Below are 22,476 nucleotides of genomic sequence, written 5' to 3' on the forward strand. Positions count from 1 at the left end.
TTTTTTCAAAGTATTTGGTGTCTTCTGTTCACATATCTCCAGCTTCAAACAGTCTTGAAATTTTGAGCCAGGGCCAGGGACTGCTTGCTCTTGTACCCACAGACAAGGTGGGTGGTCAAACTATATTTGATCTTGACCTTGCTTTTCCAAAATCCTCCTACCACTGCATTCTACTTCCCTACCTATATCTATGCTGAATACTGGCATGCTCCAGTGTCTCTATCAGAATTCTATGGTTTGTTTTGCCCAATCTGGGTGCTACAATGTTGTTTCATTCCCAGTTAGACTTCCCTTTATGAGCATTAGAAATCAGCTTTTTTCAAAGTGTCCAACGTGGTAGGTAGCATCTTTGAGTCTTAAGAGTACAAAAGCCTAGGGGCGGCCAGGTGGCTCAGTGAGTAAGAGCACTGGCTCCAGTGTCAGGATGACCTGGGGATCAAATCCAGGCTCAGACACTTAACACTTACTAGCCATGTGACCTCAGGCAAGTCACTTAACCCCAATTGCCTTGCTTTCCCCCCTCCAAAAAGCAAATAATAATGATGATGATGACAATGATAAATACTTGTTCCCTTCCCCTAAAATAGACCTCTTTTTCATATCCCTGAATATTTTGTGGAGGATTCAAATTTAATCAAGTAGCTCTCATGCTCACATCAATTAATCAAAATGTAAAGGATCAAAACGCACAGCAAATTCAATTAAGTTCTAGTATCCTTGCACATCCTGTTGTCTGTCTCTATCCTATTAATCTCTGACCTACCTTGAGGTCCATTATCTTTAATTGCCCTGCTAGTTTCTTGCCTTTTTTTGTTGGCTTCTAGGTCTGCTTAGAATCCAAACACTCATGATGGCCCCATTCAAACTGTTTGCCCAGTTTTTCTCAGCATACTGACTGACCTGACCCTCAGCTAATGTCACAGGGGACCTAACGCTGAAATATGTGAACACACACAGTTTTGGCTTCCAATCCCAATCAATATCCCATAGCTGATGATGTCCCACATTGAAAAAGAGAGTGTGGTCTTTAAAAAGATGGAAACAAAATAACAAACAAACAAAAAAAACCACCTAAGTATAAAGTGGTAGTACACTCATCCCTTGACATTCACAAGTTTTATATTTAGGCTTTAGTTATTTGTGTGTTGGCCCTCGACAATTAAATGAGAATTTTTGAAGACTTGTGGGTTGTTCCGGGAAATCACACATAGTAGCAGTAATGAAAAGAAAACAAAAAATATTAGTAAGTCATAAAAGCATAAATCCTGCATATTGTTCATTTATTTTATAAGCATACATACACACATTTATTATAATTAAATTTTACTAAAAATTTCAGTGTGATAAAGAACTACAGGCTACACACTCTCTTTGGGAACACCTCCTCTTTGTCTCTCTACCATCCAGGCTTGGTCATGTGATTTTCTCCCTCAGTGATCCTTGTATCTTACACTTTCCATATGAAAAGGAAATCTGTGAAGCAGTTGCTCCAGCTACTCCAATATAAAGACTCTGCATAATGTCCTAGATATGTGTCTCATGTAACTGCACCTTTTTTTTATGGGCGCAGTGTTTTGTTTCACTTGTTTTTTTGTGTTAAATACGATCAGAATTATTAAAAATACAGGTTTAGGGTGGGGCCTAGAATTATTCATAATTTTTCCTATTGGGGGTCCTTCACCCCAACCCTGTAGGGGAGACAATTTCACTTGTTACTGATTAGTTCTAAATAACTGTGTGTTACAAACTGTTATTTAAGTAGCTTCCAATGAATGCACATTTAGAGCTTATTTAAATTTCAAAAGAATAAACTTCTGTTTGCTCCTAACAGCTGCATTGTTTTGTTTTTGTTGTATCTTAAAAAGGTTTCCCCCCTCTAAACTGGTAGGTGAGGGAACAGTTCACTGGACTATGTATGAACATGTCCTTTGTCCCTGAGACTACCTTAGACTTTTACTAATTTATTTTCTATGAGTTTTCATCATGAGAATTGCTCATAACCAGAATATAACCAGCTACTACCTAAGATTTAGTACAAGTGAAAATAAAGGTTTTTTTTCTTAGTATCTCTAAAATAATTTGGTATCTCTAAATTACCAGTATCTCTAAAATATTTTAAGCCAAAAGTAAGTAGATGCTTATCTTATCTGGTAAATGGGTAAGTATAGACAACATTTAAATAGAGACAGAACTAATATCCAACTAGCCCCATATAATTCTTTCAGGACCATGAAAGGAAAAAAAAAAATCTAAGATAATACATAATAGGGATTTTTTGTTTTTAGAAGGGTGGTCTGCAACAAGCTTTCTTTAAATAACTAAAATAAATTGCTTACCTTCTCAATGCAGAGGGAGCGGGGAGAAGGGAAAGGGAGAAAATTTGGAATTCAAAATTTTGGGGGAAAAAGGATGCTAAAATTGTTTTTTTAATATATGCAATTGAGGAAAAAATAAAATATTAAATTAATAATATATTTTTAAAAACTAGAAATAAGGCTCAGAATTCAAATCCATGCCTCTACTTCCATATAATTCAGGAAAATGCATATTCTTCTACTGGTATCCCAGCCCAGTGACATCAGTATTAACTCCAAGTTCATCAATAGTAAAAACTTGCACATCATCCATTACAGGCATTTTGTTTATAGGTATGCATGCCTACAACTTCCTTTCAAAAAAAAGACCTTTGTGGTCAATAAGGCCTGGACGTCCACTCCCAAGCCCCAGCTCTTTAGAGGAAAACCTCACTCCAGCGCTTGCTTTCACCCATTGGAAGGCCCCTTGGCATCCCTCCTTTCTGACAAGATGGCTCTTCCCAGAACTCTCATTTAAGGAGAGCACCTAGACCAGCTATGTCTCATTACTCTGCAGTCTGTACTCTGTACTTTCTCTAGCATGCCATGAACCTTTGTCCCTAGCCCTTTCTTAGCCTCCTTTTATGTACTATCTTCCTCCATTAGAAAACCTCCCCGAGGGCAGGGACTGTCTTTTTATTTGTATTTGTTTTCAGCCCTCAGCCCAGTCAGTAGTTAATAAATGCTTATTGATTGACTGTCTAATTTCATTTTTTTTAATGCCAGTATGATTGTTTGCTTCACTCAAATAGTCATATGCATCTGTGATCTCAATTTGTATGTCCCTTCCAATGATTCAAATCACAACTTAGTCACACACTGTTCCTGTGCAACTTGTCCATTCCCTCCCATATGTTCATCACAAGGGGTCCACCTAAAATGCTGGAGGCCTCCTTTTGCTTAACAATGCAATAAAAATAACTCATGTGTCTATAACTCTTTACAGCTGACAGTATTCTCAAACATTATCTACAATCACATGAGGTTGGCAATACGGGTAATCCCCTTTCCCCATCATGTAAGTAAGGAATCTAAGAGAGGTCCAGCAACTTGTCCAGGGTCGGACAGCTAGTTAAGTGGTAAAAAACAAAACTCAAACTCAGATCTTCTGACTCCAGTTCAACATTCTTCGTAATTGAGAAAGTTTTCTGTAGGAAAGACAAAAGCAATTTGAGAACCTCAAAACATTTTATGTATAGTAAGTGATTCACTAGCAAAGCTTCTTAGCTACATTGGAAAGTAAGACAGAGATCATCTCTTGGAAGGAGAATGGAGCCATTACAAACTTTAGATAGCATATTCAGGTACTAGGTACATCAGTGAGCCTCAAAGGCCTACTGGGAAGTAAAATAGTTACCAGATGTCAGGTGGGAAAGGATATTCAAGCAAGGTCTCCAAGGCAGTTGGAGAAGTATGTGCCAGAGTTTTATCCTACTGAGAAAGAGGTTCTCCTTCTATGCTCTAAGCTACAAAACGAACTTCCAAACCCCTTCCCCACAAAATCTTTCATTATTGATTTTCTACTAAAACAAAGAAATGTATCTTGCCATCAGAAAAGACCAAACTTTTTTTTTAAAGGGAGAGGGGGAAATTTTCAACTAAAAACAAAACTGAAACCATACAAGGGTGTGCTGAATGTGAAATATTGATGATACATTAAAACCAGGATAAATACATCAATTTCTCACCAGGAGAAGCTGGGAAGGAGCCACCTTAATCCTAGAACATTAATACTCCAACTCTTCAGGAAAGGTGTTTCTTTAGTCAGGCATCCAGAGTTCCCTGGACACTGCCATAAGCCAAGAAATGATCCACAAGGAGGGATGAAAGGCATGTGAGAGACAGGGAAGAGAGGGAATGGAAGGGAAAGTCAAAGACCCCAAAAGCATTCTGGAAATGGAAATAGAAATGGAAAAGAATTAAGTCATAGAATCACTGAGCAGGAAAGGATCTCATAATCATTCAGTCCTAGCTCATCATTTTACCTCTGTGGCAACAGAAACCTACAGAAGTTAAATGACTTGGACATGGTCACCTAGCTCACAATTACCAATGAAAGGACTCTACCTTTGTGTAGCCTTTGCACACTGCCTTCATCTCAGGAAATACATTTAGTTACTGTCTTTGGACAAATGGGATCTCACTATATCCTAGCTAATCTTAAATTTACCCAAGAAAAAGTCAGGAGAGAATCAAATATGATACATAAGTCATCCAGATAAGCCAAACTCAAAGCAGCAGTTTGGAGGGTGATTTATTCAGCTAACCGATAATTGCCTCAACTTCTCCATTCTGCTTTGCCTGTACGGGCACAGGAGGAACCCTTAAAGAAGCCGAATTTTAAAATGTATCTTTTTGTGAGTTAAAAAATTAAAATAAAAAAATACAATTTTAAAGAACACAACTTAAGTTGTATTAGTAGATCATCCAGTTTTCTAGAGACTGATCTTATTACCTGAACAGCTAGGTGGTACAGTGGACAGGGTGCTGGACCTAGATATAGAAAGACCTAAGTTCAAATCTGATTTGGGACCCTAACTGTGTGACCCTGGATATGTCACTTAACCTCCTTCTGTCTCATTTTCCTCAGCTGTAAAATGAGGAAAATAATAGTAACTACTATCCAAGGTTGTTGGGAGGATAAAATGAAATATGTGTAAAACTTTCTGAAAACCTTAAAACACAATACAAATGCTAGTTATTACTGTTATCATTGCCTTCTTTGCTCTTATACCTATCATTTGCTGAGTTTCAAAGTTCTTAGCTTCAGAGGTTAGTCCGGAGAAATGAGGCATTCACTCCACAATCCTGTCATCTTCCCCTTCTGTTACCTCTTGAATTAGGTTTAATACAATTGCTACAGACTATCTTCTTACTTTTCATTTTACATACTTAGAGTGGACATTTTTATCAAAACTTGATTAACACATTTAGTTACTCAGGTTTCTCATTTTTCCCATCATTCTAAAGCAGTATCACTATACAAACACTTGAGTCTGGGTCCAGAGTGACCTTTAGCAACCTTGGTTATCTCATGAAATTCCCCATCTCCACCTACAAAAGAACAATGAAAGCTCCTGTTACAAGGCAACCAGGGGTAATGTCATCTGACATTTATATCTCTCTTTTAGAATTACAGTGGAGGTACCATGTTTATAATGGCATGATTTGGGAGAGAGAGGGGGGTGGGGCAGAAGGGAAGTGATAGATAAGTTATTTGAAAGAGAGTAAAAGGAGAAGGTATCTACACTGAAGGGCTACCCAGCTTTTAAGTTTCAGCTTGGATACTTGAGCACTTCTTGCCTTAGGGAAAGTAGTACTGCTAATAGGGAAATAACTACCACTGCCCACTAACTCAGTCTCAACTCAAATTCAAGGTAATTGGAATCCCAACAAATATTTAGCTGACAATCCAGGGGAGGATAAAGAGATAATAAAGAAGAGGACAAGTGAAAAAGTCTCAAGTGGTTTGGAGTGACCACAGACATTCTACAGTTAACCCTTGTCCCATTCAATCATAAATGACTTTTCCTTTCATTTACTCCTTTGTCTGTCCTGGGGAGGAAAAAGAAAGTTCATGGCTTCATAATTCTAGAGCTGGAAGGGGCCTCAGAAGTCATCCAGGGCATTCTTCTCATTTTACAGATGAAGTAATGGAAGTTAAGTGAAACTTGCCCCAGACACTGCAGGTAATATGTATCAGAAGTAGAACTTGAACCCAGAACCTCAGAGTCCATAGCTAGTGTTCTTGTCCCCACTGTACCACATTGAGGGGCTTTTAAAACCCTAAGAACACTTTGATGGCATCCAGAGTTGTTACTTCAACATAGTATATGCCGAGAATCATGCAATGGGAAAGAACATTTTGCTTGATTTTTCTTGAAAAACAGAATGGTATAAATATTCGAATGATAAGCAAAATACATGATTAAACATCAATCAGTTAATATCACTGAGAATCTATCATGAGCAAGGCACAGCAAAATACATGATTCTCCTTTGCCAGACTCCTGAGGTGCAACAATATGCTCTCTACAGCACCTTTGGGACTTCTCTCCAACAATTTACAACAACCTGACCTCTGACCTGTAGGTCAGAGGATTGGACTATGGAGATTTATTTACAACTCTCCCTGTAAATGGAAATGTGACCCTGAGTTTCCTGAAAAGGCCAGGACATAGTGGACTTAATACAAAAACAACAATGTTTTTGCTTGTTTGTTTTGAAAAGGAAATGAATCAGCCTTGATTTGGGTAGGTTTGGGGACACACTTAACTTTCTGGCAACAGGCAGCTGTGCTTTGAGGATTTAGAGAAAGTGAGCTGTGGAAGGCACCAAGCTCCTGGGAAGAAAGAACAACAAGTATTTGTACTAATTAGTCAATAATTTGTAAGGGATTTAGAATCTGGGTTTGGCTTTACATCCTGTCAAATTACTTCCATTTAAGCTAATCGGTTTATTAGAAGTTGTCATTTCTCTGAGGGCATTTCTAGCCCTGATCCCCTAGGATGAAACAGGTCTAAGTGCTCAAGAGAAATTTCCTTTAGTTCAGGGGTTCTTAACATTTTTGTGTGTGTCATAGATCCCTTGGGCAGACTTGTGAAGTCTATGGGCCCTTTCTCAGAATAAGATTTTTAAATGCCTAGGATTACAGAGGAAACCAATTATAGTGAAATATAGTTATAAAAAAAAAAATCTAATTCACAGGCCCCAGGTTAAGAACTCCTGCTTTCATGGGATCACCCACAGGGAACAATCTTTTTCTCCCTAATGCAATTTTCCCTATTCTAAAGACAAGTATGAAATCTCTTTCTGCCCTTTGTTCTGCTTACTTCACTCCCTTCAAAGATGAGGAAAGGCCCCAGCCTCCAAGCCCCACCTCTGCTGCATAGAATCCCCAGCTTCCCTCAAAATACAATTTAGGTGCCACCTTCTGCAGAAGGCATTGCCTGACTGCCATCAGGCCCAGTTCTTCCCTTTAAAACTCCCCTCTCCAATTATTTTATGTTTTTTTCAATGTGTATATGATATAGGAGAAATAGTTACAAAGCAGTTTGTCACAAAAAAAAAATACTGAAGGTTTTAGCAGTCTGCAACCTTTCATATGAATCAAGAATGGGATATGGCTAACTAGAGAGTTAATTCAATTTTAGGCTACAATAAAAGAAGCTTAGTGGCCAAGATCAGGGGAACCTTTTCCTGGCCAGACCATCTCTGGAGCCCCAGGTTCAGTTCTGGTCTCACATTTTAAGAAGGGTTTTGGTAAACTGGAAAGCATGCAAGAGACCATGACCAGGATATTGACTAGCAGCCCCAAAGGGGAGTTCAATGGGACCACACGAGAAATCATCAGAGCAAAACTCAGGGACACAGAAGAGCCTGGGACCAAGTGCAGATCAGAACAATAACATCAGTCAAAGTGGAAAAAAGATGTTTTGGGTCAAAATTAAAGTAACTTTCCAAGACAGATTATCAATTGGCCCTCTGAACTATGAAAGCAACCAAATTCCACTGTGCCTTCTCAGAGATATCCCACCTGTTACCCTATAATAGAAAGTGAGTTCTGATTATAAACAAGATCCTAGAAGTTAGGAAATATTTCTCCTCTGAATTGATATCCCCATTGCCTGGAGCACAGTAAACAATTAATAAATAATTTATCATTCATTCATCCTTCTATCTTGCCCCCTTTCTTCCCACAGGCTTCTTTCCCTATGTTTACAAATATGCTCATCTTAAAAATAAATAAATAAATAAATGATGTGCTCATCTTTAAAATGAATTAATTAAAACAATAAACTTTTCCTTTGATTCTTCTCTCCCTTTGAGGTACAGCTTTCTCTCTCCTCCTTTCTTCTTTCTATCCCTAAATGTTTCAAAAAGGAAGCCTTGAGCTATTACCCCCCTTTTTTTTTTTAACCCTTTAGGATCTGGCTTCTACATCTATTGCCTTAGTCAGGAGACAAACAATTCTCTTCAAATGATCTCTGAATTGTCAAATTCAATGTCCTGTTCTTGGATGTTATTCTTCTTTGCACCTGAAACATCTGCCATCTTTTATTCCTTTATTCCCTTCTCGCAATTCCAACTTCCCCAGGGTTTCCAGTCAGTGCCATGGAATTGAAAAGGCAAAAGGGACCTCCAAGGTGAGGTCATCTAGTTTAACCTGTACCTGGGCAAACTGCCCACCCCACCCCCCAAATATAATTGACAAGAAATAATCCAGAGTCTCCTTGAAAAGCTTCAGTGAGCAAGAACCCACTGAATCCCAAGAGAGCTTACTTCACTGTGGACAAATTGAATAATTACATTTATCCATATATCAAGCCAAAAGCTGCAACTTCTACCCAGGACTCCTAATTCTGCTTTCTGGAACCAAGCAGAATCTCTCTTGCACAAAACAGCCTATAAAATATTTAATTAAGTTTTCTTTTTAATAAGTAGAAATCTGTTTCTCTCCCTCCTACTCCCCATGCCATTGAGAAAAAAAAGATGGGAACAAGCAATTATTAAGTACCTGTTATATTGTAGTCACTCTGCTAAGAACTTTATAAATGAATCCTTGTACTAAATATGCATAGCAAGCAAAACCAATTCTTTCATTGGCCATGCCAAAAATATGTCTCATTCTATACCCCTAGTCCATAATCTAACAGCAGGTGGATAGCAAGTTTTATTATCAATTGTAGAAGGTCATTGGCTTGAATGCTACCATACCCCAATCCCAAAGTCTTCTTTTCCTGAAGTTAAACATTTTGGTCTCTTCGACAATTCTCCTAGCTCCTCCTGGTATGTGTATGAATGTGTGAGTGTGTGTGTGTGTGTATGTATATATACATACACACACATGTATATAGTATAATTTATGTGAATGTATTGCACAAAATTTGTGCATATGTGGAGATTTTGTTATTGTCCAGTTGTTTTTCAATTGTGTCTGACTCTTCCTGACCCCATTTGGGGTTTCTTGGCAAAGATACTGGAGTGGTTTGCCATTTCCTTGTTCAGCTCATTGTATAGCTAAGGAGACTAAGGCAAACAGTGTTAAGTGACTTGTCCAGGTTCACACAGCTCATAAACATCTGAGGTCAGATCTGAACTCAAGAAGATGAGTCTTCCTGACTGCAAGTCCAGCATTCCATCCACTGTACCACCTGCCTGCCCTGTATATGGACATACATACATATATTCATTGAGGCATACAGCAGCTACTTAATAAGTTATTATAATATGTCATGATCTTGACCATTCAATATCCTGGTTAGAATTTTTTGCATGTTCCCCAGTTCATCAAGCCTGACCTGGTCTGACCAGGAAAAATTCTCCTATGTCTTGAATATTATACTTCTTTTAGCGTAGCCTAAAATTGAATTAACTCTCTAGTTTACTACCTCACACTGTTGATAAAAGTTGTAGATCACTAAAAGCCTTAGAGTTGTTTTTTTTTAACAAACTACTTTATATACACATTTCCCCCGTATCTTGTAATTATAAAGTTTTTTTTTAATCCAACACAAGTATAAGCTTAAAGAGACCCAGTCCTTGTTCTCAAGGAGTTTACATTCTAGTAGAAGAAGATAAATCATAAAAGGGAGCTTAGAAACAAGAGTTAGAAAGAAGTAAGAAAAGCTGGCAAGGTGGAAAAGTGGTCCAGAGAATCAGGAACTGAGTCAGACTAGAAGAAAACATGGTTGGTTTAATTACTTCCTCAAGTAGAGATTCAGGGAGGAAATCATCAACTGGAGGAGGTCGAAGAGGGGGGGTCATCGCTTGGTTTCAAAGACCACTGGGACAAGATAGAAAGGAAGGAAAGAGATTATCCTGGCCTATCAAAAGCTTTTTGAACCCTGACTCTGTTATATGTTAGCTATCCCTGACACCTCTGTGATATCTAAAATCTAGGTAAACTATAAAAGCATGCCATAAACTAAAACTGGGCAAATCTATGACACTCTTTTCATCTACCAGGCCAGAAACTTAAAAAAAAAAAAAAGGAAATTAATTGAATCTGGCAAGACTGGATCTTGATGGAGCCATGGCTGACTCTGTGGTAATGACTGTCTTGTTTAGCTGTTCACTAACTATCCCTTTAATAATACATTATAGAATTGTGTCAAGAATGAGACAGGCTCCTTAGCCTATAGTTTACAGCATATATTCTCTTCTCTTCTCTGAATGTCATTACATCATCTGCCCTTTCTCAGTCATGAGGTATCTCCTCTCCTGTTCCCTGTGACCTTTCACAGATTACAGACAGTGACTCATCAATCCCATTTGCCATTTCTTTTGGCACTTCAATATGTGTTGTTTTCCCCCTTGGGCCTGGTAAAGTGATTTCATTGGGAGTAGTTGAATGTGCTAATTGTTTCCCTACTTATTTGTACATCAAATCAATCCAACCCTAAACCCATCCCTCTTCTTCCACAATAGCCAACATGAATGGTGTGATAATTGAGAGAGTCACTATTTGCTGCTGAGGAGTTAAAGTCACCAGGCCCATTGTACATACCAGATCAGATTCAAGTACTTAAAGAAGTGGCAGATGTTACTGCTGAGCTTCTAGTCATTTTCTTTTCTTTTCTTTTTTTGCTTTTTGGAGGGGGAAGGCAAGGTAATTAGGGTTAAGTGACTTGCCCAAGGTCCCATGGCTAGTTAGTATTAAGTGTCTGAGGCTGGGTTTGAACTCAGGTCCTCCTGACACCAGGGCCAGTGCTCTACTCATGTTCCACCTAGCTGCCCCCAGTCATTTTCTAAGAGAAGGCACAGAATTAGAAAAGGATAAATGTCTTCATTTTCCAAAAAGGAAAGAGAATCAATTCTGCAAACTACGAACCAGTAAGCTTGCCTTTGGTTTGTAGTAAAATTTATAGGAGATAAAAATCCAAAAAACAGAGCCAGCAATAAAGCCCAAGGTCTTAGATGGCCATACACACATGCAAAAAGTATTGATAACAAGTTGTTTGTCCCTCATTCTCGAATAGGGCCAATAATAACAAGCAAGGGGAACCTGTTGAAAGGAAGGAAATGTGACTTTGTACTATCACTGAAACTTGATGGGATAAAATCAATAAATACAGAATATGGCTTAGAAGGCTATATATCTTATTCAGAGATAAGAAGAGATAAGAGATGAGAAGAGATGGGGGAAAATGTACTCTCATGGTGAAATCTAGGAACCAGTAAGAAGTGGCATGAGAGAGAGAGCATTCAAGATCATCAGAAGTAGAAAGAGACACAGTATTTGTGACTTTCTGGGAATCTCTGTTATTCTTCTTATATTGTAGCTACTGTCCATACTATGTAATTTGATGACTCCTTTTACTTCCAACTTAAATTAATTTTTATTACATTTATTACATTATATTTTATTATATTTATTACATTATATTTTGTTATATTTATTACATTTTTATTATATTTTATTTCTATTACATTTATTACATTGTATATTACATATATACACACATGTGTGTATATATGTATAGATAGATAGATCTTGTTAGATACATTCCATCCCTGTCCAGAAACCCATCAATCCTAGATTTTAGTTATATTGCAGAAATGCAAATGCAATATTCCCAAATACTTCTTAACAGCTATTCAGTTCCCAGATCTGCCTCATTCTTCTGAAGCCCTTGCTTTTAATAAGAACTGATGAAAATACTACTTCTGTCCCTAATTTCTTCAGGTTTTGTTTGCTTCTTTTGCCTTAAATTTTGTAATGTCTAGTAAAACTTTCAAAATTCCTTCTAGCAGTATTATGTATCAAATTTTTTTAAGGAAAGAGTAATCATTCATTGTAACAAGTACCAAAAAATTCTCTGTTAGGTACTGGACACATGCACCAGGAAGACTGAAAACTTCTGTATTACTAACAGATCAATAAGCAGATGCCATAGCATATCCCCAGCAAGGAGTCACCAGCCACCACCATTCTCTTCTTCCTCTGACACTGCATTCTCTTTTACCTCATAGCACCTGCAGATCCCTATCATCACCAATTAGAGGACAAGCAGCTGTTTCCTCCTCAGAGGGTCTGGGTCCCTCCTCTTTAGAAAGAACCTTCTACCTGTGACTTCACTCTGAGCATTCAGACATCCATTTCCCTTTCTCTTCCGTGTCCCTCTCATATCTTCCAACTTCCTGCCACAAGTTGGGATTCTTCTTTCCTTTTATATGGCTTTTATTGCCTTTGTTTTCACATTGAAGTGTTTCTCCCATATGCTTAAGAAACCATTCTCCATTCTCCTTGATAACCATGATAGTAGAGGTATTCCTCTAGCTAGCCCCTACAAAGAGATACAAAATAGATTTCCTATCTTCACCAGGCTTACAGTGTTGTACAGGTGGGATATTATGGTCCATGGGGTCATGAAGAGTTGGACAGACTGAACTACTGAACAACAAATAACGAAAGGTAACAAATAAACAGATAAATAAAACAGAACGTGTTAAGTGTAATGAAATTCAAAGTACTCCAAGAATGGTAAAAAGAAAAGGCAAGCAGTTATTGATTATTGTGTATATCCTAATTAGTTTACAAGTCCTTTGAGAGCAATTAATCAATAAGCATTTATTAAGCTCCTACAAATTACCAAGCATTGAGCTAGATTTGAGGGATACAAAGACCAAAAATATCAAACAATTCTTGCTCCCAGGGAACTTGCATTTGATTAACAGAGGGAGGACCACACCTTACACTTCTTTATGCTCCAAATGTCATTATGACAAGGGAAGTGATAGAACTGAGTAGCTTAGGTGGGAAGGGGGTAAGTTCATCTATAAACCACATTGGGAAGTGCATCACTGGCCAGCATTTCTTCTTTCAATTTATTTATTCATTTTTAGTTTTCAACATTCACTTCCAAAAGTTTTTAATTTTCTCCCCCTCCCTCATACGTTCCTATTAAACACATTTTCACATTAGTCACGTTGCATAGAAGAATTAAAACAAACAGAAGAAACCATGAGAAAGAAAACAAAACAAAAAAAAAAAAGAAAATAGTCTGCTTTGTTTTGCATTCTGACTCCATAGTTTTTCCTCTGGATGTGGATGGCATTTTCCATTAAGAGTCCTTTGGGTTGTTTTAGGTCCTTGCAGTCCTGATAAGAGCTAAGTCTATGAAAGTCAGTCATTGCAGACTGTGGCTGTTACTGTGTACAATGTTTTCATGGCTCTGCTCACTTCACTTAGGATCAGTTCATATATGTCTTTCCAGGTTTTTCTGAAGTCTGCCTATTCATCATTTCTTATAGCACAATAGTTTTCCATTACATTCATATACTACAACTTGTTCAGCCATTCCCCAATTGATGGGCATCCCCTTACATGGCCAAAATTAATGCACTATACTTAAGCACTTAGAAGCAACACAGTGGTACTGATGATGCCCCTTAAATCAACCCTTAAAGGGCAAAATCATCCAGTATCAACAAGAGAGATATATGTATGTTAAAATAAGACAATATGGTTACAGTCACCTAGGGATGATTGGTACCTTCTGTATGTCTTTGTGCTCTGCTTAACATAATGGCCTGGATCATAAGAAAGATGATTATTTTGTTATTATATTAATAACCAATTTTATATACAGGACCCAAAGATCCTCTTTTTTGTTATTAATAACCAATTATTAGTAGGGTGTTTTCTTTTTTAACTTCCTTGTGAAGTACAGGGTGGGATCCCACTCAAGTGGGACAGCATATTTCTGCTTACAAGTTAAAGAGAATCTAATCTAGGTGAATTCTGGCCCATTGTGTTCAGTTTAAGATCCTGGGTGGAGATGGATCCCTTTGTCTAGATTGTTTAAAGTTCTGCTTGAGATGAGTCTTTTGGTCTAAGAGTGCTGACATGATCAAAGTCACTGTACCCAGCCAGTCATTAGAAAAGGCCCACCTCTCCTTATTATATTCATTCTCTCATTAATTGTTAATCAATCAGAGTAGATTTCCCTCCATCAGGGACAACCTCTATTCCAATGGTATTTAAACATTCAAGGGACTTCCATTCAGGGTCGATTGTTTCCAAGAGAACCACTGACTTCAATTTATTCTATCTTGTAGCCTAATTAATACATTAATTACCCAGAAAACTCTCTCTTGAACTTTTCATTTGAGGCAATCAGTTGTGCCCTATTTGGGTCCCCTTGTTTTATCTTGTTCGTCCATGCCCATGGTCGAACTATGGAGATGAGCAAGCATTTAGATTGTGCACAACTTCACAAATACAACATCAGAAGTTCAAATATTTAGAACTGAAAGGTACTTGAAGGCCATCTAGTCCAACTCCCTAATCTTACTTATTAATAACCAAGGCCCAAAGAGATTCAAATATTGGAGGCATAGTTAAACAGCTGTTTGTCAGAAACAAGATCTTGGGGTTAAAATGAACCACAAAATGGGATGTGACAGCCAAAAAAGTTAATGAAATCATATATTGAATTTAGAGATGCATTGCTTCCAAGAGAAGAAAGTTATGCTATACTCATATCACATCTGGAGCCTTCTGTTTTAGTTCACAGTTTAAGAAGAATGTTAATAAGCTAAAGAGTGTGCAGAGAAGGGAAACCACGATAGTAGATTAAACTTTAAATTCAAAGTATATGAAGTCCAGTTGAAGGAACAAAGGAAAATGATCATTGTTTTCAAGTACTTAAAGGAATATTACAGGAAAAGAGGGGTCCAATTGGTCCTCTTTGGCCCTAGAGGGCAGCACTAGAAGCAATAAGGGGAAATTGCAAAGAATCAAATTTAGACTTGAGGCAAGGACAAACTTTCTAATACTCAGAGTTGTCCAAAAGTGGAATGATTTCCCTGAGGACGTATTGGGTTCCAGCACAATACCATTGCCTTTCAATCCATTTCTTACTTTAGAAGGCCACTGGAACAAGATGAAAAGTAGTCTGGAGAGGAGGAGACAAATTATAATAGTTTATCAAAAACTTTTTAAATCCTGAATCTCATTTAATTTGTTAGCTATGTCCGACAGCTCTGTGGCAGCCAAAATCTAGGTAAACTATAAAAATATACCATAAACTAAAATTTGGGCAAATCTATGACACTTTTGATCTATCAGGCCAGAAACTTTTTCCAAGAGTTGAGTCTGGCAAGAATTGCTACAGATGAAACCATGGCTGGCCCTGTGATCACCATGTCCTTATTTAGGTGCTCACTAACCATTTTTTTAGTAAGAACATATTCTAGAATCATGTCAGGAATCAAAAACAGGCTCCCTAGCCTATAATTTGCAGCATACACATTCTTCTCTTCTCTGAATTCAGTATATCTGCCCTTCCTCAGTCCTATGGTACCTCCTCTTCTGATCCCAGTGACCTTTCACAGATTACAGTAACTCATCAATCGCAACTGCCTTTTCCTTTAGTACCTTCCTCTCCCCCCTCCCCCCCAACTCCTGGTAAAGTGATTTCATTGAGAATAGCTAGATATACTTATTATCTCCCTACTTATTTGATGTATCAAATCCATCCAACTCTAAGTTCATCTCTTTTTCTTCTCATAATACCCAAGATGATCAGGGTAACAAATCAGAGAGCCTCTATTTGGATCTCTCTCTATTGTACAGGTAGAGTTAGGACTTGATTCAAATTCCATTTCTGACACCATCTGTCTATGGGACCTTGGACAAGCCATATATCTTCTCTCTGGCCCTCAGTTTCCTCATCTGTTAAATGAGAGCTCTGGATTAAATGACCTCTCAAGTCCTTTCCAGCTAAAGATCTACAATCCCTTATTAGAGATTCCAAAGAATGCTGGATGTGATCACTTGTTAGATATGTTGTAGAAGAGACCAGATGATCTTATGTTTGGAACTAGAAATGACCTTATTGACCATGTACCTTGATCCCTTCCTTATATATACATGATAACAAAGGCCCTAGAAGTTGAGGTGACTCTCCCAATGTTTTGTCTTTGTCTTTCTCTTCCCTTCTCTTCTTTTTTGTTTTAGTAGATGGCTGTTGACATCTCTTTCCAATTTTGAATTTGCCATGATTCTGTGAAATGTCTGAAGTCAATTTTTCCCAAAGGCTCAATAGTTGGTTTTTACCTAATTCAGCTTTCTGGAACCTTTCCCTTAGGGTTTACTAATGATAGGGATCAGGGACCCTATCACTGAGCACATAGCACACACTTCATAAATGTGTGATAACCAGGCTGGTGGCATACAGACACAGGCACTACTTTCTACAATATCAACCCCTAACCTTAAAGAGGTGCTAACAGGAAAGCAAAACAGAAGTCTTCCTTTTAAACAGTCTATTTTAGCTCCACTGGAGCTGGCCTTTGCAAACGGTAAGACTAGTGCTGTGAGAAAAAATTCCCAGAGACCTTATCAAAAGACAGGGTCACCATATCCAGGAAACAAGATTAAGTGCCTAAGAAGAACCATCTGGCCAAATGAATGGATTGGTGGGAGAATGTGTTTACTATTCTATATGGCACTGTGTTAAATGAGTGCAGCTGTTTGACCAACTAGACACATGTGAGCTGAAAAGGCATCCAAACAAACCCAAGAACCCAGTACAAGAATCAGGCCATCAAATGCAAAAGCCCATTCCAGGACCATTAGCCACTCATTCTAGTCATCCTGGGAATTAGGGAAGAGGAAAGACAATTAAATCAAAGTAACCTCCACAGTGAACAAAGGCCAAGGGACTTTTGATTACAATGAAGACAGACTGTCTCAGTGATGACATTTTTGATCCAAGAATTTTAAATGAAATATGTCAACAAATTTTGCATGGAAAATTACAATTACAATGACACTTTGATGGGTAATCTGTTTTCTTGCATAGACTTTACGTCCCTGAAAATCAGGTTTATGAATGATAATTAACCTACCACAAAAACCTCATGCCTGATGCATGCAGAAGCCAAGAGCCTCAATTAAAGGGTTTATTAAACCACCTGTCATCGTAGAATGTTGGGTAAGGTGCCTCTGTGGTGCTGGCCAATCCACTATACCTATCTGAGCCTCAGGTTTCTTATATGTTAAATGGGTATGATAAGAGTACCTACCTTATTGTAAAGTGCTTTGAAAACATTCAAGATCTATATGAATGTGAGTTATAGGTATCATAGAGCTACAGCTAGAAGGTTGACAGAGTACATTTAGACCAACCACCTCACTTAACAGATAAGAAAACTGAGGATTAGGGGCAGCTAGGTGGCACAATGAGTAAAGCTCTAGCCCTGGAGTCAGGAGGACCCAAGTTCAATCAGACACTTAACACACACACACACACACACACACACACACACACACACACAAAACAACTAGCCCTGTAACCTTGGGCAAGTTACTTAACCTCAATTGCCCTCCAAAAATGGCAAACAAAAAACTGAGGATCAATGTGTGACTTGATACAGGTCACATAGGTAGCAAGAATCAGAGACAGGACTTGAACCCAGGTCATCTGACTCCAGTGCCAAAACATTGTACCAGCATGCCTCCATTATTATCACTTATTTGCCTCTGAACAAAAATCAATTTTAAAATACCAAACGAACTAGGAAAACATGTAGAATATAAGCTCCTTGAGAATAAGAACTGCTTCTATTTTTGCCTTTATATCTCATAAAAGTCACTTTAAAAATGCATGTTGAATTGACTTGAGTATAAACCAGACATGCATATGAAATATTCACAGGACACCAACACTTTGACTCAAGCATTATTATTATTATTATTGTTATTATTGCTTTTTGGAGGGGGGAAGGCAGGGCAGTTGAGGTTAAGTGACTAACAAGGTCACAGAGCTAGTAAGTGTTAAGTGCCTGAGGTCGAATTTGAACGTAGGTCCTCCTGACTCCAGGGGCAGTGTTCTATTCACTGCGCCACCTAGCTGCCCCTCAAGTATGCTTTATGTCTTGAAAAGTACCTTCAGGAACAGTGTTACAAGTTGGGGAAACAGTTACCGCTGCACTGAGAAGAATCCATTTTAGAGCTCAGTCTTTGTATGAGTATTCTAACCATCCTACTTTCCAACAAGGTTACTGAGACTCAGTGAAATTCCATGACATCCTCAAGATCATACAGCTAATCAGTGATGGAAAAATAATGGCTTACAGTTCTCTTAAGAGGTCATTTAGGGCTCATTCCACTAAAAGATACTCCCAAATAGTTAGCAGAATGCTTTCTAGATGAGCTGAGGGTAATTAAAGGAGACCAAGTAGGAGTATTCCAAACTCACCACAGTCAAACTCCAGGCAGTTTCAGATAACAAAAGCCAGCAGACAACCAAATAAATCGTAAAACATAGTCATTTGACAGCACAACTCCAACTCATGTGGAAATGATGATGTGAACAGATTCCTTGATGGTGGGCAATGTTGATGGAGTTTACTTTTCCTTCACTGGTACTCCCTCCCAATAAAACAATTGCTAACCCATATATAGACACATAGACAAATACTATAATTCTTAAATGTGAATACATTTTAACTAGTTTATGAAATACCTAGATACTTGTCATGCAGTGCTAATATAGCTCCTTCCCCCCCCACATCCCCACCTGCAACTGTATACACCCTCATAGCCCCACCCCCCAAATCTGTCCCAGATTAGAGGTTATAGAGAGGTCGGTATTCACTCAAAACCACTGCTCTCAAGCTCACACTAATATATTTACTTTGTACCAGCCAAAGAAAATATTTGTGTGAAACAAAAGGCATTTAATCAAATAACATAGAACATTAAGTAACAACAACAACAAAAAGATTGCCTCCATGAATACATGAGGTAACAATTCAACAGTGGGGAAGAGTACAGGCTGAGAGAACAGACGTGATGAAGAAACATGTAGCTAGGGGACACACTTGGCAATGACAACTCACACTTCCAACTCTCCAGAGAAGACAATGGCCTCTGGTGATACAATCATGCTTCCCTCTGCCAGGCACCATATGTGCACCACCATGTTTCTGCTTGGCATTTCCACTGATCGTCTGGTCATTGAGTAGCTCTCTACTACCATCACCTCACATTGTCTCTTCAGGGATGACTGTTGTTCTCTGTACCCATCTACCTAAGGTGCAAGGGCTAAGAAGCCTTGTTAGGGAGTTAGCCTATACCTAGCCAGACAGCCAATATTTCAGCCAGCAGAACATAACTGGACTAAGATTATATATATCTATTCTTTTGACTCTCTTTGTCTAGTGCTGATTTGAGGTCCGTGGCTCCAGACAACTCTCTCATAAGACTTGGAAAATTCCTTTTAACTCCTACTAAACCCCTGATTATGAACCTGCATCCTTAACCCCCTTCCCCCAAAACTGGTTTTAAAGATCAATCTGTGTGTGCACACATGTTTATACAGTCGTTCAAAAAGCATTTATTCAATGCTTATGTTCCAGAAATACATCCACACCTACCCATCCACTAAATAACTAAATGAATACATAGGTGGATAAATAAGAAAGCAAATAAATAAATAAAAATAAGGAGTTGGCTGGAGACATCCATTTTGTGATGGGAATACAAATGAACTTTTAAGAAAGAAGTGAAATCCACCATTCTTGCTTTATTATGCATATGCACCTCCAACAAAAAGCATTGAGCCTCTTTTGTGTGTGTGTCCTGCCTTCTATTCTAGTTACTAGCTCAGAGGACCTCCCTACACTAAAAATACTTACCAATATTGCATACTGTCCATCCCTTCTGTTGCTTACCCTCTCATACCCACCTAAGATTTATTCTACTTTTTAGACACTTTCTTCATTTACTGACATTCTTGCTCTTTACTTCATCACCTTCCATGATGCCCACTGATTTTTTTTAAGCAATCAGGGTTAAGTAACTTGCTCAAGGTTACACAGCCAGTTATTTCTGGGTGTGGTGCTAAGTATCTGAGCCTAGATTTGATCCCTAGGTCATCCCGACACTGGAGCTGGTGCTCTTACTTGCTGAGCCACCTGGCTGCCCCTAAGCAATTGGGATTAAGTAACTTGCTCAATGTTACACAGCCAGGTGTTTCTGGGTGGGTGCTAAGTGTCTGAGCCCGGGATTCGATCTCCAGGTCATCCCGACACTGGAGCCGGTGCTCTTACTCGCTGTGCTACCTGGCTGCCCCTTACCCACTGATTTTTAGCACCCACAGTCACAGCCTATCTGATCTCCTGATCCTTTCCTAGTTGTTCTGTTCAATTGTTTTTAGTCATGTCCAATTCTTTGTGACCCCATTTGGGGTGTTCCTGGCAAAGACACTGGAATGGTTTGCCATTTCCTTCTCCAGTGTGTTACCATTTTACAGGAACTGAGGAAAATAGGGTTAAGTGACTAGCTCAGGGTCACACTCTGAGGACACATTTGAACTCAGATCTTCCTGACTCCAGACCCTGACACTCTATCCACTGTGCCACCTAGCTATCCCTCAATCTTTTCCTTACCTCTGATAATATTCATATCAGCCACAAATAGTATGGCCACAACACTGGACTATGTCCATGTCCAGATATTGAGGTTGGTGCTGTCTTCTCAATCACAAAATTCTTAGTCATTTCTCCCAAATCAACTTAACCTGCTCTTTACTCACCATAAGACCTCTATTTTATTTTCATTCAGTCCAATTGCTCATTCCTAATAGCTAGCATCATAGCTAGCATTTGCACAGTGCTTTAAGCAGAGCACCTTGTAAATGATATCTGCTTCATCCTGACAACAACCCTGCATGTAGGTACTGTTATTTTTATTTCATTTAGTGTGAAAGGCAGACAAAGGTGAAGTAATTTGCCCAGAGTCACACAGCTAATACCTGAGGACAGATTTGAACTCAGATCTTCCTGCCTCTAGGACCAGAACTCTATTACATTATCTACCTGCCTCATTCCAAGCTATTCTAAACTTGCTCTACTTCCTGAACTTTGTAATTTGTCACTTGTGTTGCTTTGAGCAAGCCCCTTCATTCCTCTTAAGTTTCCTCATCCATATGAGAGGGGGTTGGACAAGATGACCTCTAGGTCCCCTTCTAGAACCAAATGTGTGACCCTGTGACTCCATGGGAAGTTATTTCACAACTTTAATATCAGATCTTCCATAAGGCTGTGTCACTCTTTTCATTTGCTTTTTAAAAATTTCCTTGATGTAGTTTTTCTTGACCTATCACAGTAATTCTTCCACTCTACCAGCATTGCTCTCAACAGATGATCTTATATACAACTTAACAAGAAGATAAAAGTCCTCTGATAAGATTTATCAACATCTATCAACCCACATCAATAAATCTGTCTCTACTTTCATCCTTAAATCCTCCAATTAAATTCCTCTAATCTTCTCTCTTGCTATCAGAACATGGGCACAACTCTTTCCTAATATATTAAATGACATACTTAATGATCAAGAAAACACACTCAAAAGACTGACCCTGTCTCCCTTTTAGCAGCAGCACAGTACATACTTAAAGAACATCCCTCCCCCCCCAAAAAAAAAAGATTCAAGGGAAGTAACAAATGAAAAAAATTAAATAGTTAAATGTTTTAATTCCATAAACTCATCTCCTCCCCCAAAAAATTTGTTCTTGACAGAAAACAAAACAAATTAAACAAAGTCCATCTGTTTATTAGTTCTAAAAACATAATGGAACTGTAATTATCAACAAATAAAAGAAATCCCCAAGTACTCCAGTCATTGTCAACAAGCTGAACCAACATATAACACTAAATTATTTTTAAAAATGAAAATGGAAGGCCTTATGTGTTTCTTTTCTAGTCTGCTTCTCAAGGGTTATATACCAGGACAAACCCTCCAATGCCAAGTCTTCAATGGCAAAAACAATTGTAAATAATATGCTAGACTAGAGTTGGGGAACCTGCGGCCTCAAGGCTTCAAGTGTAGCCCTTGGACTGAACCCAAACTTTGCAGAACAAATCTGGTTCCACACCCTTATGCTAGACATCTGTGACACATGTAAACCAATAAATTCAAATTCAATAATCAAACAAATCTAAAGAAGTTTGCAAATAATTACTGTAAGTTATTTAGGTTTTCTCTTACCTTCTGCAAATGGTTCCCATTCATAAAATCGACCCATGAAAGGCTTGTTGTTATAGGATGCGCACTGAACCTCCCGGATATTTCTACTGTTCTCTGGACATTGCTATCAGAACA

The 22,476-nt window shown here is 38.4% G+C and overlaps 1 protein-coding gene across 1 annotated transcript in view; it reads right to left on the reverse strand.

The window, feature by feature from the left end:
- THSD4 (thrombospondin type 1 domain containing 4) overlaps nt 1-22,476 on the reverse strand; it is a 927,982-nt gene that overhangs the window by 642,859 nt on the left and 262,647 nt on the right. Inside the window, exon 6 of the mRNA XM_069098174.1 lies at nt 22,363-22,465. Coding sequence (XP_068954275.1) covers nt 22,363-22,465 — 103 coding nt within the window. The remainder of the gene's footprint in view (nt 1-22,362; nt 22,466-22,476) is intronic.

This window comes from Petaurus breviceps, unplaced genomic scaffold (assembly GCF_028583685.1).
Source record: "Petaurus breviceps papuanus isolate PSGF00001 unplaced genomic scaffold, PetGlider_PUasm1.0 37, whole genome shotgun sequence".
NCBI lineage: Eukaryota > Metazoa > Chordata > Mammalia > Diprotodontia > Petauridae > Petaurus > Petaurus breviceps.